Below are 17,202 nucleotides of genomic sequence, written 5' to 3'. Positions count from 1 at the left end.
GTAAGAAAAAGTCATGCTCCATGGTCACAAAGTAAAGAGTAAAATCTGATAATTATATAACTGCTAAATCTAAAAGGTGGCCATTGATATTGTTGTCCAAAGTATAACAAACACAAAAACAGAACTCCTACTCGTTCCCTTTTCTTTGCCACACATATATTACATTTTTGACTGGACACTACTGGATAAATAGATCAGTATAAAATGATCCTCTTTCTTCTCCTAATTGGTTGGAAAACAAATGAAAATATATTAGCCCATGAAATTCTCTTGTGGTATTAGCCTGTTACACTCCATTCACATACTAAACATACAATATGAAGTGCAAGTTCCTCCAGGGACAATTTAGACAGGACATATGTAGGATAGTCTTTTGTAATAACAATGAAACTATACTGACATATTGACATTTGGTTCTGTTTGTTTACACTAAAAATGATGTCACAATTAAACAAAATGTAAATCAAGATGGTGTGCTTTGTGTTTGAGCCCAAATATACAGCAAGCCATGGATTGTTTGTACTATTCTGCAGTGTAACACCTAATTATAGCTTGCAGTTGTAATTGACTGTTGCTCTTATTAGACTAGAAAACATCAGCAAGATTAATGAAAAGGGGACTGAATGACATCAAGATAAGACTAAGGAACCACAGCTGTTCGTACAATATCCTAAATATCAGACAGTGACATAGCTTACAATGACAGTGAGGATGTGCTGGGCACAGGCCTCGTGGTCCAGCCTCTGAGCAGTGTAGATGGTGCCCAGGGTAGAGTGGATGCGGAACAGACGCATGCTACTTGGGTCTATTGAGCTCTGCAGAGAATAAGTCAGCCGGTGAAGCTCATCGCGGTCCGATGCCAGAACCTGGACCACCTCAGTGTCAGGTGGCGTGTCTTCAGACACAGTGACATCATAGGTTGGTTGGGAGAAGATGGGGGTGTTGTCATTGTTGTCCAAAACAGTGACGTGAACCTGGAACATGAGGAGCATTGGCATATAGAAACGGAAGAGAAAGATGTAAAAAAACACCATTAATTGAGTTGTTTTATTCTGCTCTTGATAAAAGTTAATGCAGAATAGCTACAGATATTCTCAGTATGAATATGTATTGCAGATATTTTGAATATAAATGTTTCCTCCTCATTCTGATTACAATCGGTGGGCAGCATTACATTTCCTACAAAACATTTGAGCTAATTCTGATTATTTGTATATGAACTTCATTGGGTTCTCAGTCCATAAAAGACCCCTCACGGCATGTTTCCGGTCCAGCTGATCCGTAGCTCGGTGCTAACAAACAAAACAAGAAAGCAGCTTCCTTACTGATTCCCCACACAGTAAATCAATGACCTGTGAACCAAAGAGCACCAGCAACATGAATCACTTTATGCTTACCTTAAGTTAAAAAAATGAAGCAAAAGCATCATGTCTGCTAAATCCACACTGATGGCAGGATATGATGTGTCCCACACTAAAATCAATCATTTCGCCTCAAGAGCTGAGAGGGACAGTTCAGAAAATGACAGATTTGGCAGATCTCTCCTGAACCTTCTGTACTAAATACTCTCTAATTTATCATTTTCTTTCTAATTGTTTGTTTCACTTTATTACAGTCAACCTTTGCAGAGAGACTTATCACACATTGTCCTATGATTTAGGAGAGGTTTAAACATGATCAAGCATGATTTCCTAAAAAGTGCTTTCTTTTCAGACGATTTGTGCTGTGTGCCATATTTACACATCTGAACAAAAGCTCACAATTATGATTGTTATTATAACACAAACATTATTCTAATAGCCCTCGTGGTTGCTTAGATCCACCCTTTTTTGTTTGGTTATGCAGTTTTCAAGCCAAGGCCTAAAAAATAGGTTCGAGACAATGAACATTTCTAAGGTGGTTTCATATCCAGGTCAATTTTGACATATAAATGAATGTGTTAAAAAAATAGGCCTGTGATAGTCTGGCGACATGTAAATGGTAAATGGACTTGTACTCAAAGCTCTTTAACACTACATGTCATCATTCACAATGTCAGCTGGGATCGGCTGGGATAAGCAGTTTAAGATAATAGATGGATGGATGTTAAGAAATATTACCTGATAACACTATTAATATCACTTTAATTGATAATCTTTCCTGTCAGTGGAATATGTAACAAGTGTATGCTGCACAATAATGAACGCAGATGAACGTGTGACATGGTAAATACTGCAGAGAGAATGCAGCATTTGTGTGGATGGTGGTGATGAGTCACAGATGACTAGGAAAAAAGACAGCAACTAAGAACTTTATTGGTATCAGTATGACTTTAAGGTAAATGTATGGATACTGGTATCGTAATGGGTTTTATCACATACCCTTCCCTAGTCCCCAACAAAGTAGTACCCTGTGAATCTAATTTGGTATGCCCCATTGTGATTTCCTCATTATTGGGCATCTGGTAACATGGTACGAGCGAAGCACGCTGCAGTTGGCCTTCTGCTGCTGAACTGTGGAGACATTCCCCGGCGGCATGACGCCATGCTGACTCTCCATCTGGGAGCCTACTTCCCTTCTTACAGGTGTGTGTGTGTGTGTGTGTGTGTGTGTGTGTGTGTGTGTGTCTCACTGTATCTCTGTGTGTACGCAGGGAGTATGTGAACACAAATAAAATTATAAAAAGCAGTCTGCTTTATAACCCCAACACAAGTTGAAATACTATCTTTGTGAAAATGTCTTGTAAGTCTTGACACGGAGGTGTAAATTAAGATTGTATCATATTGACAGTTGTATAGCAGTTTGATATTTACACACCAGACTATGGCCTCGACAATGACGACAGAGTTGAATCAACACCTCGAACACACTGTTAAAAACATTATAGGCTTTGAAAAATGGGATTTGTTAAAAATGCATACATTGGATTGAATTGCACAAGTTCACCTCACAAAAGTTTATTAACGTGAGTGATTTTGGTTGACATATTTCTGTGCTCAAGCACTTTATTATTATTATTATAAGGGCCCAAGCATAACAGTGCCAGGGGCCCAACTGTGTCCTTGGCCATTGGATGAATAATGAATGTGTGTTCCAATTTGATTAGTATAACCCTCTGGCTTATGGGATGCTAATTTGGGAAGGAAACAAACAATGATGTCATAGGTCATGTGACATTATGCTATTTTAGGAGCTTTACAGGTAGGGTTATGGAACTTGTCTCCTTAAGGAAAGAAAATACATGAAATATACATATATACCCCCCCTCGAGCGAACATGTATAGACATGTTCCTTCTTTTGAGAGGGCAGATGGGCATCAGCTGCGCGTAATGGTCACTTCTCACGTGGCTGGCTGGCTCATGATGATTACGCATTGCACTCTCAGTCAAAGATTGGTCGGTTTCAGTAAACAACACCTCTTAGGAAGCGTTAGAGCCAATAGAATTGAGTTTCTCACACCAAAACAAGATTGACAGCAACGTGAAAAGTGACGGAATGAATACGCCCCTTTGCACTATCTGCATACTCATTTTAGGAAATTGACTGTCTTTGAAAAATACAAGATGAATAGTGTGCATGTGTGTGTGTGTGTGTGTGTGTGTGTGTGTGTGTGTGTGTGTGTAGGGGGAATAATAGGCATCTCACTCAATCATCATGTCAGAACAACTGTTTGTGCTAAAAATGCTCATACCATATGCTCTGTGTTTGTGCCATGTGCTGCACTGAAACTTCTCAGAAAAATAGATTCTGCTTCTTCCTGTATTGCATATTGCTTTTCTCCTTTTATTATCACATATGGGAAAGGTAGCTAAATTAGAGTAAATCAAAGTGGTGGCTAATGTACATACATAATCCCTAAATACCTTATATAGCCTGTGAAGCCCTATTTGCATTCGCAGTGACTGTCTGTGTTCTTGATACTCTGCCATACTTTTCCATATTTCACAAACAGATATTATCTGCTATGATGTTTGTTGTGTCATCTCTTAAAATAATCTTTGTGATTTGATCAGTAAACTGGAGTACAAAACCAGACCATCTCTTCCATTTCTTGTGTTCATCTGTTCCCAGGTCACACTGAAGAGACACACATCTGCCCTGTTCAACCTTAAACCTAAATTAAACTACAACTCATTTGAAAGCCTTGTTCTAAACAATACAGACAATTATATTTGTTACAGTGTACCGGGCACCAGTCCGTATTCTGAATTTCTATCTGAACCATTGTACTTCTGTCTGATAGAGGGATCCTCCTATATGGCTCTCCAGAAGGTTCCCTTTTTCTGGGGGGGCCTGATCTGATGTGAGCTCCCAGGACTGAGGTTGTTGAATGTGTACAGATTGTAAACCCTCCGAGGCACATTTGTAATTTGTGATTTGGGGCTTTACAAAATAATCTGAATTTAATTTAATTAATTAAGGGATCTTTGTATCTAATGTGATCCAGTCATTTTGGTGTTTCAACACAACATTTTGTATTTCTGTTTCTAACACATTACTAACAACAACAACAACAACAACAACAACAGTTTAACAAATAATGATGTCGTTTTTGTTTCACATGTTTTCTCATTCCTACCTTTCGGGTACTAACACACTGGAGCAGTAACATGATAACATGTTCTTCCGTTGTGGCATCTGGTACATCAAAAACAGAAACAAGGTAGACCGGTTACCTGTGTGTATGCAGTGTTGGTGCCGTCGGTGGCCTGCACCGTCAAGTTGTAGAAGGAGCGCTGCTCAGCATCCAGAGGCTTGGCGATGACGATGGTGCCCACAGCCTTCTCTACGTCGAACACGCTGTCGCTGTTCCCACCTGCCCCACGGGAGGAGGGAGGTACACACACTGTCAGTTATACAGACACACTCTCAATACACACCAGTTATGATGAATATGTGAAAACACACAAACCAGAAAGTTGTATTTATGGACCAATGGTTTTCATCCATGTGCAACAATGTGCTGAAATGCCAGAAAATGTGTTTGATATGACATAAACATCAGTCAATTTGCTGTTTTGCCTGTATACTCCCACTGAGTGGCACACGACTGGAGACCATTGCTGCACACGCTCTTCATTGATATTATTTTGAGTGTGTGATGGTATAGATGAGGGAGGGATTTCTGCTGACAAGATTAAGCCCCTCCCACACTAGCTCCACACTCTGCAACAGTCAAACGCACCAGAGGAACAGTGAAGCATGAGCACTGCAAAGGGCCTCTGTGTGTGTTCCTTTTACTCTCTGCGCTGTACAATATGGTAAATGGATTTAAAACATTCGCCCTACACAGGTTCAACATATGTGTTTGTGTTTGTCTGAACAGCTTTTGTTTGTTTTTTAATGACAAACTTAATTTAATCCGAGCTGCACTGGGTGTCCTCAGTAGAGAAAGAACTGCCACGACCTGTTGTGGATGTCTGTTTGTGTGTCTGTGATGATTGTGTATGTGTGTCTGTAGCAGACTCAATGGGATTCCTCAGTGGCGTCTCTGTCTAATAAATCCATGACCTCAGCATAGCATCAGCCCGCCACCACTCAGCCAAGGTTTACTGTGTGTGTGTGTGTGTGTGTGTGTGTGTGTGTGTGTGTGTGTGTGCCCTGCAACATGTGCCTTTATGTCCTCCGATTGTCTAGCCCATTTGAAGAAGCCCACCGCCCAGTTTCCTCCCAGTTCACTGATCTTCTTGCCATGAATGGCCTTTGATTCCCAGATCGATGGGGCAGTCTGCACATTCCATGTCTAGACAGAATGAATAGCGCACTGGACTCATTCAAGAACTGTCACTTCTTCAGTTGCTGTGACTATCGGGGAGTCCCAAACTTACATTTCAAAGCAAGCACTGGCAGTAGAGAGCGTTTTTAAATATGAAGAAGCCTTAGTGAGCACAATAGTGTTCAAACTGACACAGGAAACAGATTGAGTTGGAGCTGCATACTCCATATTGCTGTAAGTCAGCAGTATGCAATGCATCATGGGCTGTTTGCTTTGTGCACCACAAAAGAATAATGACATCCCACCTAATCATACACTTAAAGAAGAGGGGGGTCTGGCGAGAAAACCCTCTGCTCTGTTCTAAACGTGGCTTCCTCTGCCTGTCAGAGCTAAGTTCCTACTGGCTCAACAGTTGTCTCACACTAAAACACGGTGCTTCCTCAGCTCAACCTGCTAAGAAACAGAGAAGAAATCATGAAGCGTGTCCACAGAGTTAACCTCTTCCACCCTGCTGTACGACATGGACTTAGAATTACTACATGGACTCATAATTAAGTATTATCTGTGGTACAAAAGTAACAATGTGAGAGAATGAACACAAAGTCTCCCGCATGTATACACTTTTTGTTACCCTGGAGACTCATCAAAGTGCAATGTCCACACACAACTCAAGGAGGGCTGATGATGGTGTTGAGGCTGCTGGAGGCTGTGTTATGCTTCTTTGGGGTAACAGACAGTAGGAGATGTGTGTTCATGTGTGAACCTGCCTCTGACAAGTGTTGCATGAAGCCAGGCATTACTCACATAAGGAGAGTGTGTACAGGTGCTGCTAACAAGAGGTCATTAGACAGAGCTGTCACCCAAGCAACCCCGGTGGTCGTTACCATTGGAGCAGTTAAAAAAGGTTGTGATACCTATTTACCAAACCTTCATCCCTTCAATGAATCTCGGCTGCAATTAAGTCCATAAACGTGAAACAAAATAATAAACAACACAGATGTCAGACACACTCGTCCTCTAGGGCTGAGATTTGTGGTTGATTGATAAGCATCAATGAAAAGGACAAGGAAACTGAAAAGAAAAAGGAAAGGAATACAGAAAAGGAAGTGGAGGGAAGACAGCTAACAGAGGTAGTGGAAGTTGGAAACGAGATACCTTCTGAGGAACAGTTCCTGCCACAAGCACTCTGCAGTATATAGAACATCTCACGGAAAGACCTGGGACCTTCCAGGCATGAAGCATTGAGGAGAGAGAGGAGAGAGAAGGTGAGACAGGAAGGACCGACAGGCTCGGGGGAGGGAGACAGCTGGATGTGAAAGGAGGTGAGGAGGCAAACTGATGAGGCAAGACGGGGGCAGCAACTGCTTCTGATGAGCTGGACCTCTATCAAATTATTGTTACATGGGCTACTGAAAAACAACATTGTAAAGTATGTATTCCGAATATTGTCATATTAGGAAGTTTGGCTCAGGAAAAGTTTTTGTTCTCTTGGGTTTTAACGACAGTTACACCAGAGACTGGATCAGTCGATTGGCATTTCAGGTACCGCACTAAGTTGGTTTAAATCCTATTTATCAGATCGATCTCAATTTGTATTTGTAAACGATGAAGCCTCAATGACCACCAACGTTAATCACGGAGTTCTACAAGGTTCTGTGCTTGGACCAATTTTATTTACCTTATATATGCCTCCTTTGGGCAATATTATCAGGAAACACTGCATAAAATTTCATTGCTATGCAGACGATACTCAATTCTATCTATCGATCAAACCAGAGGAGACCAACCAGCTCGCTAAAATTCAAGAATGTCTTAAAGACATAAAAACATGGATGACCTGCAACTTCCTGATGTTAAACTCAGACAAAACTGAAGTTATTTTACTGGGCCCTGAACACCTCAGAGATCAATTATCTGGTGATGTGGTTTCTGTAGATGGCATTTCCCTGGCATCCAACACCACTGTAAAGAATCTCTAGTTATCTTTGACCGAGACTTGTCCTTTAACTCCCACGTTAAGCAAATCTCAAGGATTGCATTTTGTCATCTACGTAACATTTCAAAAATCAGGCACATCTTGTCCCAAAAAGATGCAGAAAAGCTGGTTCACGCGTTTGTTACTTCCAGACTAGATTACTGCAACTCCTTATTATCAGGCTGCTCTAATAAGTCTCTTAAATCCCTCCAGTTGATCCAGAATGCTGCAGCTCGTGTACTCACAAAAACTAAGAAAAGAGATCACATGACTCCTGTATTAGCTGCTCTGCACTGGCTCCTTGTAAAATCAAGAATCACATTTAAAATTCTTCTCCTCACCTACAAAGCCTTGATTGGTGATGCACCATCATATCTTAAGGAGCTTGTAGTACCATATTGCCCCACTAGAGAGCTGCACTCACTAAATGCGGGGCTACTTGTGGTTCCTAGAGTCCTAAAAAGTAGGATGGGAGCCAGAGCCTTCAGTTATCAAGCTCCTCTTTTATGGACAGAGATAGTATGAAAGAGAGAGAGGAGGGAGAGAGAGAGAGGAGATGGACAGAGCTATGGAGAGCAAGAAGGTATCTTTAGCTGGATACACACTGACTGTCACTGCTCAATGACAATAAATAGTGTGTGCTGACTTCAGCCCACATTGCAGGCATCACGGTTGGGGAACTGTCAGTGTACATATATTATTGAATGGCATTACAAACTAATGGAATTAGAATCAAAAATACTGATAATTATAATTATTAAATCACGTTTAACACACCAGAATCGTAATACATAATGCGTAAAAATTGAGCTTAGAGCACCGTGCATGACATAATCGTGTTAAGCTGTTCAAGTGGGTGCAAGTAAACTTTGACGGATCCAAGGGATTTAAGTGCTCCACATTGGGCATTTCCCATTCAGAGGGGAATGTCACACAGGCTTTAAAATCTGTCTAAATGTTCTTTATTGAGAGTGAGCCAGTGCTTCCTCTAAGCAGAGACATTATGAAAATAACTGAATAAGTCATGTATAATACTTATAAATAACACTTAATCTCTTCAAGGGAAAATCCCTTTGACAAAAGAGTCTCAGGAATCATGAAGAACCCATTTGTTTAGGTTTGATCCTGAATTCAATCCATAAGAGTTCTCTATAGCCTGCCAACTATTGCCATTACCTTTCCTACAGGCCATACAGACCTGACAGCTGGGCAAGCTGTCACCATGGTGACTGAGATGGGCACAGCACAACAGATCATGCAGCAAGGCTATAGTGTCTGAGCTGCACCTCATACAAACACCAACACACACCCAAACTCACACTACTTTACAGAGGATAGGAGATTTTACCTGTGATGTCAAACCACAAGGGGGCGGAGCTCTGCTGCAGGGACACCACTCCCACAATCTCTGCCACCTTGTCATTCTCCATGACAGTGAAATTATAGAATGGCTCATCGAAGAGCACTGGAACAGTTGAGGGAGGTCGACGGATCCACTCGACGTGCAGGCGAGCTGTGGAGGATTTCTGAGGACGCCCGTTGTCTGTCGCTTTGATCTGAAGTTAGATTGTAAAGCAGAGGCTCACCCAAGAGTCAGCTACACACAAATAGCACGTAGTAAAACAAAGAATAAAGATGAATTGATATTTCTGGGTATTGAAAATCCATTTGATGCAATTGGAAAGGAAATTTGGCAACACAAACCCAAACTAGCATGTTCATTTGATGGGATTAAGTAAACCCCAAGATAGTGTACAATGCCAATGCTTCAAGATGACAGCTACAGTATGGTGACAGTTCAGAAACGTAAACATGTATCACAAGAGTGTGCAGTCTCCTGCATGTGCTACACGCCCAACTGCTCTGATACTATGTAGTTCTGCCCTGCCTCCTCCCACTCCGTTTGTTTTATGGTTTAGGAACATTTAATATTCAAGAACAAAATAATGTTGTTCTTGAAACTAGATTTTGACTCTAAGAATCAAGATCAGGTAATAAAGCAGCTTAATGTCCTTATGTTGATACTGAGCTTTAGTTGTGTGTATTCAAAATAAACATTTCAGTTAAATTATGACTGCAGCTTTGAGTGTTTCCTTCGAGTTATGGGGCCTTAAATAGTTCTATATCCAGAACCAGAATGTGTATCTGTGCATCAGGCAGGTGACTTTCATCAACTGAACTGACTATAATGCTAAATATAAGGAGAAAACACTAAATCCATGCACTCCTAATATGTGAAGGCATGACAATCTAACGTGTGGACAGCCAGGCCTAATAACTGATGACGGTATGCGTACAGTCAAGATGTCGTAGCTCCCTGCAGTGAAGGCCTTGCGTGAGGATACAACTGCAGTCTTGGGGTCGATGAAGAACTTCCCCTCCTCGTTTCCGTCCACAATGCTGTAGGAGAGGTCGCTGTTAGGCCCTTCATCGCGATCGTAGGCAAACACCCGATAGATAGGCTCGCCCTTCTTTCTCCGCTCTCTTTCTGGAAGTTTGACCTGGTAGACCTTCTCAGGGAATATGGGCTTGTTGTCATTTTCATCCAGGACCTGAACCATCACCCATACTGTACTCTGCCTCGGACTAGGACCACCATCGGACACCAGCACCTGCAGGGGCATTGAGAGATATAATTCAGCAACTAGATCCTGGATCCGAAGACACAGGGCCAGGTTGAACCCTAAATAAGGCATTGTGACGTCACAAAGATATGAATGATGGTGCTTTCAGCTGAAACACACGGTGGGATGCTAAGTAACAACAAAGCTATGATTAACTAATGAGAACATGGGGAAGTGGTGCATCCTCACCACTCTATCACAGAGTGACTCCTGTCACCAAGTCAGAACTATTCAGTAACTTCAGACCTGTTTTAAATACTCAATAGTGCTTTCATGCACAAACATGAAATAAAGAACGTGAAATAAAAAAATTATTGAATGAGCGCCTCATTTTGACGCAAATGGAATTTTTTTACTCGTAAATCAACACACACACACACACACACACACACTATGTCCTCACCTCTAAAACGTGTTCTGTTTGTTGTTCACGGTCCAGTTTCCTGGAGGTTGTGGTGATCAGACCTGTGAAAACAACAGAATACATTTTTATTTTACACACACACACACACGCACACACACACACGCACACGCACACACACACACACACACACACTGTGGTGCCAGAAAGACAAATGAGCAAAGCAACATTGCAATTAGTTGTAGGTGTCAGACATGATGAGGAGCGAGAGAGAGGGAGCCACAAATACAGTGATTAGTGATCATTTTGTGTTTTGAATGTTATGCTTTTGACTGTCAAAAGCAGCACAGTCTTGTAATCCTACAAATGAAAAAGGCTGGTGTATCTTTTCTCAGTTAACTAATGTGATGCTAAATGACCGATCACTTTGGAGTTAAAGGCACAAAGAGTAGGATTTTCTTTGTATAGACTCTTATAAAAAGAACCCCTCTCAGTCATAACTTGTCATAAAGTGTGTGGAAGTGGATTTTCTAATTTTGCTGTGTTCAGGTTGTTTCTGGTGGGCAGGGAAACTGGGGTTGCCATTTCACATTTAAACAAAAAGCCGTCAGACATTCAGGAAAGTAAAACTTAACTCTTAATTTGAAGACTGTGACAGGAGTAATGGAGAACAACAATGAAGAGAATGGAGAGCATGACTAGAGACAAGGGTTGCTGATGGAAAGGGCAAGTCTGGCTTGAGCAATCAATCACATTAAACACAGTCAGGCATTCTTGGAACCCTCCAAAGAGAAAACCTAAGGTCACCAGCAGCTAAGAAATGAGAATCAATTAGTAATACAAATGTCCCCAAATACCTTTTAAGTAATGTAACAGCCACTCACATATGGTTAAAACTATAAACCAGTGCTAACATAAGCCACGATGTTCTGGTGAGACACATTACAATTATTGATATTTTGGGGGGAATGACTTTTGATGAGTGGTTAGCCGAAGAGGAACTTCAGGTGAACGTCATGCTACCATAGGTAAGACCTATGAAATGCTGACGAAAAAAAGCTCCCTTCAAAGCTACTGGGCACCAAATCTCACACTGCCGGTTGACTGTTCTCCAGGAAGACGGCCGCTTCACTCGGGGTGCTGAACTCGTGCCCGGTTCCATCGACGATCACTCGGAGGTTAGCCGGAAAGATCAGGCTGAATTGGTACCCTGCTTTCCTCAGTGCGTATTTGGCCGGGGAAAAAGTAGCTCTCTTTCTAGCCACTTCAGCGCTGTTAGTCGGCATAAATATGAATTTCCGAGCCTGTGTAGGACAGAGGACCTTTCTCTTGTGCTAGCTGCATTATACGCTGCTTCGTCTGGAAGTGATGAATGCAGGCTATGAAGGGACAAGGCGCACCGTCCGGTCTCCTCTGGATGGCCACCCTCTTTCCAGGGCTAAGCTACATGGAAAAGCGTTAGCGCCGAATAGTTCTTCTATGAAGGATTCAATGAAGGAAGTTGGGTGGTTGCCCTCCGCTCCCTCAGGTATGCCCGTAATACGGATATTGCACCTCCGCGATCTGTTCTCGAGGTCGTCGACCTTAAACTTCAGTAGTTCCTTCTCCTTCATGAAGCTGCCGACCGTGGTCTCCAGTGTAGTTATTCTCCACTGAAAGTCGTGAATTGTCTGGTTGTGTCTGGCAATCGTGTCGTGGTTGGCTGGAATTTGTGCTGTCAGAGTGTTGATTATTCGCTCCTCCATACCGGCAAGTGGTTTCTGCATGTCAGCGAGGGATAGCGCCGGGGTGCCGTCGCCATGTGTGGTGTCACCGCTGGCTAGGTCTGATGCTAGGCCGCCATCATGTCCTTCTTGCTCTCCCTTTTGGGTTTTTTACCTCCTCTGGCTGCGTTGGGTTTGCCCATGCTGAACTAAATACAGTGTACACCGTAGCAGGAATAGGTTTTAGAAGCTGGTTCTTCAATTTTCAGACGGGTAATTGGTAAAGAAAATGCCAAATAAATGTCAAATAGCGCCAGAGCCCTTCTGACGAGCCGACTACTCCATCATTCGCTACACCGGAAGTCCTTTTCTGAGCACTTTTGATGTCATTTCTTATTATTCAAAGTTATTTATATTAACATTTGATGTAAAGTTTCGTGTTTGAGTGCACTAATGTCAATTTGGCCAATAAAGTATCCTGTCATGCGAAGTCAGCCCAAAAGGAATATCGATTATCTAACTTAGATAAGGTGCAGATGAGAACAGCTAGATAGAAGGAATAAATGGTATGTGGTAAATAGTAAGCAAACCAATGTCATCAAGCATCAGAGCCCTGGTCCAACCTGTTAACGATACAATACTGACCCTTGCTGTGCGCTCATGAATGCAATGTTAACAATCAGAGAAAAACACTATTCATGAATGAGAACACACATTTTATGCTACATTAGACTGACATGCTAACAAGCCATGAGCATCTGACTCCAATTCTGTTAGTGCCAATGTATTAGCTTTAACGAGAAAGAGGATGTGACAGCACTCCACACACTGCACTACACACACACACTGCACTACACACACACTGCACTACACTCTACACACTGCACTCCACACACTGCACTACACACACTGCACTACACACACACTGCACTACACACACACTGCACTACACACACTGCACTACACTCTACACACTGCACTCCACACACTGCACTACACACACACTGCACTACACACACACTGCACTACACACACTGCACTACACTCTACACACTGCACTCCACACACTGCACTCCACACACTGCACTCCACACACTGCACTCCACACACTGCACTACACACACTGCACTACACACACATCACTACACACACTGCACTACACACACTGCACTACACTCTACAAACTGCACTACACACACTACACTCCATACACTGCACTACACACACTGCACTACACACACTCCACTCCACACACTGCACTACACACACTGCACTACACTCCACACACTGCACTACACACACTGCACTCCACACACTGCACTACACACACTGCACTACACTCTACACACTACACTACACACACTACACTCCATACACTGCACTACACACACTGCACTACACTCTACACACTGCACTACACACACTACACTCCACACACTGCACTACACACACAGCACTACACACACTGCACTACACACACTGCACTACACTCTACAAACTGCACTACACACACTACACTCCATACACTGCACTACACACACTGCACTACACTCTACACACTGCACTACACACACTCCACTCCACACACTGCACTACACACACTGCACTACACTCCACACACTGCACTACACACACTGCACTCCACACACTGCACTCCACACACTGCACTACACACACTGCACTACACACACTGCACTACACTCTACACACTGCACTACACACACTGCACTCCACACACTGCACTCCACACACTGCACTACACACACTGCACTACACACACTGCACTACACTCTACACACTGCACTACACACACTGCACTCCACACACTGCACTCCACACACTGCACTACACACACTGCACTACACACACTGCACTACACTCTACACACTGCACTCTACACACTGCACTACACACACTGCACTCCACACACTGCACTACACACACTGCACTACACACACTGCACTCCACACACTGCCCTCCACACACACTGCACTACACTCTACACACTGCACTACACACACACACACACACACACACACACAGTGGGTTTATTAACTACTGTCTCTCTGTATGCATCCAGCTGTTGTAAATGGTAAATGGTCCTGTACTTGTGTCACAGCATCAAAGTCACATATGACAATACACACGACATCACACACACAGAATGTTTTTACTCAGTAACACAAACACACACACATGCGTGCATGCACACTTAAACACACACACACACACACACACACACACACACACACACAAATCCGTTCGATCCCCAGCTCCGCTACTTCATGTTGATGTGTCCTTGAGCAAGACACTTAACCCCAAATGTCTCCCGTAGCTGTGACAACGATGTATGAATGTGTATGAATGTTAAGTTACTGCTGATGGGCAGGTGGCTCCTCCCATCAGTGTATGAATGGGTGTGAATGGGTGAATGATGTCATGTAGGGTTAAAGCACTTTGAGTGGTCAGAAGACTAGAAAAGTGCTGTACAAGTACAGGTCCATTTATCTTTTAATAAACACATCAATAAATGAAGACATAAGTGCTTGTTATTAAAAAACACCCACACACTAAGACACAGAATTGCTTGCACTTCTATAATTAGATGCTGAAGAAAAGATTGCAATATTTGAGTTAACCCTCACACACACACACACACACACACACACACACACACACACACACACACACACACACACCATCTGTTGTGAAATGTCCCCCCTCCTGACAGAAACCTAATTAACAAAGTAACAACATTCTGGCATCATGTTGCAACACTGCATGTGATGAGTGTGTAGTTCTCACAGCTGTCCTGTCTGTATTATTATTTCTGAAGGACTCTAATCAACACTAATAAGGAGACGCACGTACATATGTGCACGTGAGCATTTACTTATAGTAACTCAGCCATGACTCTTAACTAGGCTACCCAAAGCTTTGATTTGGAAAAGATTAAATGCTAACAAATATGGAAAGAAGCAGAATATTTTATTAGATACAAACTTGTGCATTTTTGGAAAGGATTACATCTGTCAACAACCTTTGACTGTTGGACACACAACGCTGTGGAGTTATTGAATGTTGTAGGCTCTGTTTGTGGGCCCATTAGAAGAAAGGTGGGCCCAGAAAGACTAACCCTGAACTCTAAAGACTAACCCTGAACTCTAAAGACTAACCCTGAACTCTAAAGACTAACCCTGAACTCTAAAAACTAACCCTGAACTCTAAAGACTAACCCTGAACTCTAAAGACTAACCCTGAACTCTAAAAACTAACCCTGAACTCTAAAGACTAACCCTGAACTCTAAAGACTAACCCTGAACTCTAAAAACTAACCCTGAACTCTAAAGACTAACCCTGATCTCTAAAAACTAACCCTGAACTCTAAAGACTAACCCTGAACTCTAAAGACTAACCCTGAACTCTAAAAACAGAAGCTTGGGCCAGTTGATGAAGTCTAAACTATTGCTCCAACACTACATTGAATCAACAATCTTAATGATACTACATTAACACTAGTTCTGATTAAATAATTTCATAAAAGTGTGCTTAAAACGTATTTGATAGTGCTGGCTTTACTGTGACAAATTATTATCTGAGTAAACTAACACTAAACTCTGAATAAACTAACCCTGAATATACTATCCCTACTCAAGTCAAGTAACCCTGAACTCTGAGTAAACTAACCTTAAACTCTGAGTCAAGTAACCCTGAACTCTGAGTAAATCCAACACTTTGTCTATTCTGTAATTTTCTTTTAAATTTTCGGGGGTTAATAAAGCTGCCGGGCACGCTGCTCGCAAAGCGCTCCAATATTTGTTTTGCCTCCAGCGCATTGAGACAGAAGTAGAATTATACAAATCTAACTGCTCAACAGCTGCTAGTTTAGACAACAGAATCAGCAACGCCTGTAATTTGTTATGTATGTTAAATTAACATGGTAGTGGATCGGTAATCAAGCTGATGTTGTTTGATTTATAGCAGCGTGATAAATCAGAGGAGCAGCCAACGTCGTTTTTAAAGGTCCCCTTTTCTGCCCGTCCAAAATTAAACTCACACGTGGAGTTTTCAAACTAAAACCGTGTCAGCAGCATTTTCAAATGACCTAATAAGCCAGAGTTATGAGTTTTAAAACCAAAACGTAGTAGAGTGGATGTAGCCTTAGTTTCAAAAGGCAACCTTCTGCTGTACAAACGGCGTACATATTCTTGTAGCCCATGCTCTGCTGTTTAATATACAACATCATTATATTCGTTCATTATATTTTTTCGGGATTAGTCCAATAATTCACACAAGCCCGAGACTAGCCCAATTGACTAGCCCGGGTTTATGTCTAATATATAAAAATGGTCTTTATTTGAATATGAATAATTATTAGTAAAAACTCAATGTGAAGTGACATTGGGATGAATAAAACGTGTACAAATGTGAGCTGGTATGTTGGGGTATGTGCATTGTTTCAGGATTTAGTTCTAACATAAGAAGGCACAAAAAGAAGACAAGAGGGATCGAGAAATGACTTCCGGTGATGAAGTGGGAACACTTAAATATATGGGAACACAAATCTCACACAATGGAAAACATGGCTAGTGTGTGTGACGGTGTGTGTTGATTTCCATATAGATAACATTACTGAAGCCTGTGTGATTAATGAACAGCTTAAGGCTTCCACTATACCGACAATTTACTACGTACAAAGAAAGAGGAGGTGGGTTTATAAAGGTCAAAGACACAGTGATGGCTCAGCCACCTCAATTCACACTCCCCACTTTCCGCTATACAAGATAATGATGTCGGGATGTTTGGGATTCAACTTGAATAGAAATGTGAAGCCTTCAGGAAG

General features: G+C 42.1%; 1 protein-coding gene across 4 annotated transcripts in view; it reads right to left on the bottom strand.

Moving 5' to 3' along the window:
* fat3a (FAT atypical cadherin 3a) overlaps positions 1 to 17,202 on the bottom strand; it is a 130,294-nt gene that overhangs the window by 40,642 nt on the left and 72,450 nt on the right. For 2 of the 4 annotated variants that reach the window (XM_034529162.1, XM_034529163.1), the window contains 6 exons: positions 10,699 to 10,760; positions 9,969 to 10,283; positions 9,020 to 9,227; positions 6,852 to 6,920; positions 4,657 to 4,796; positions 699 to 974 (listed from right to left, as the gene is read on the bottom strand). In XM_034529162.1, the coding sequence (XP_034385053.1) occupies positions 699 to 974; positions 4,657 to 4,796; positions 6,852 to 6,920; positions 9,020 to 9,227; positions 9,969 to 10,283; positions 10,699 to 10,760 (1,070 nt within the window). The remainder of the gene's footprint in view (positions 1 to 698; positions 975 to 4,656; positions 4,797 to 6,851; positions 6,921 to 9,019; positions 9,228 to 9,968; positions 10,284 to 10,698; positions 10,761 to 17,202) is intronic. The other 2 variants (XM_034529165.1, XM_034529164.1) reach the window with 1 other exon arrangement.

Source organism: Cyclopterus lumpus, chromosome 25 (assembly GCF_009769545.1).
Source record: "Cyclopterus lumpus isolate fCycLum1 chromosome 25, fCycLum1.pri, whole genome shotgun sequence".
NCBI lineage: Eukaryota > Metazoa > Chordata > Actinopteri > Perciformes > Cyclopteridae > Cyclopterus > Cyclopterus lumpus.
This window is presented reverse-complemented; position numbering and strand designations above follow the sequence as displayed.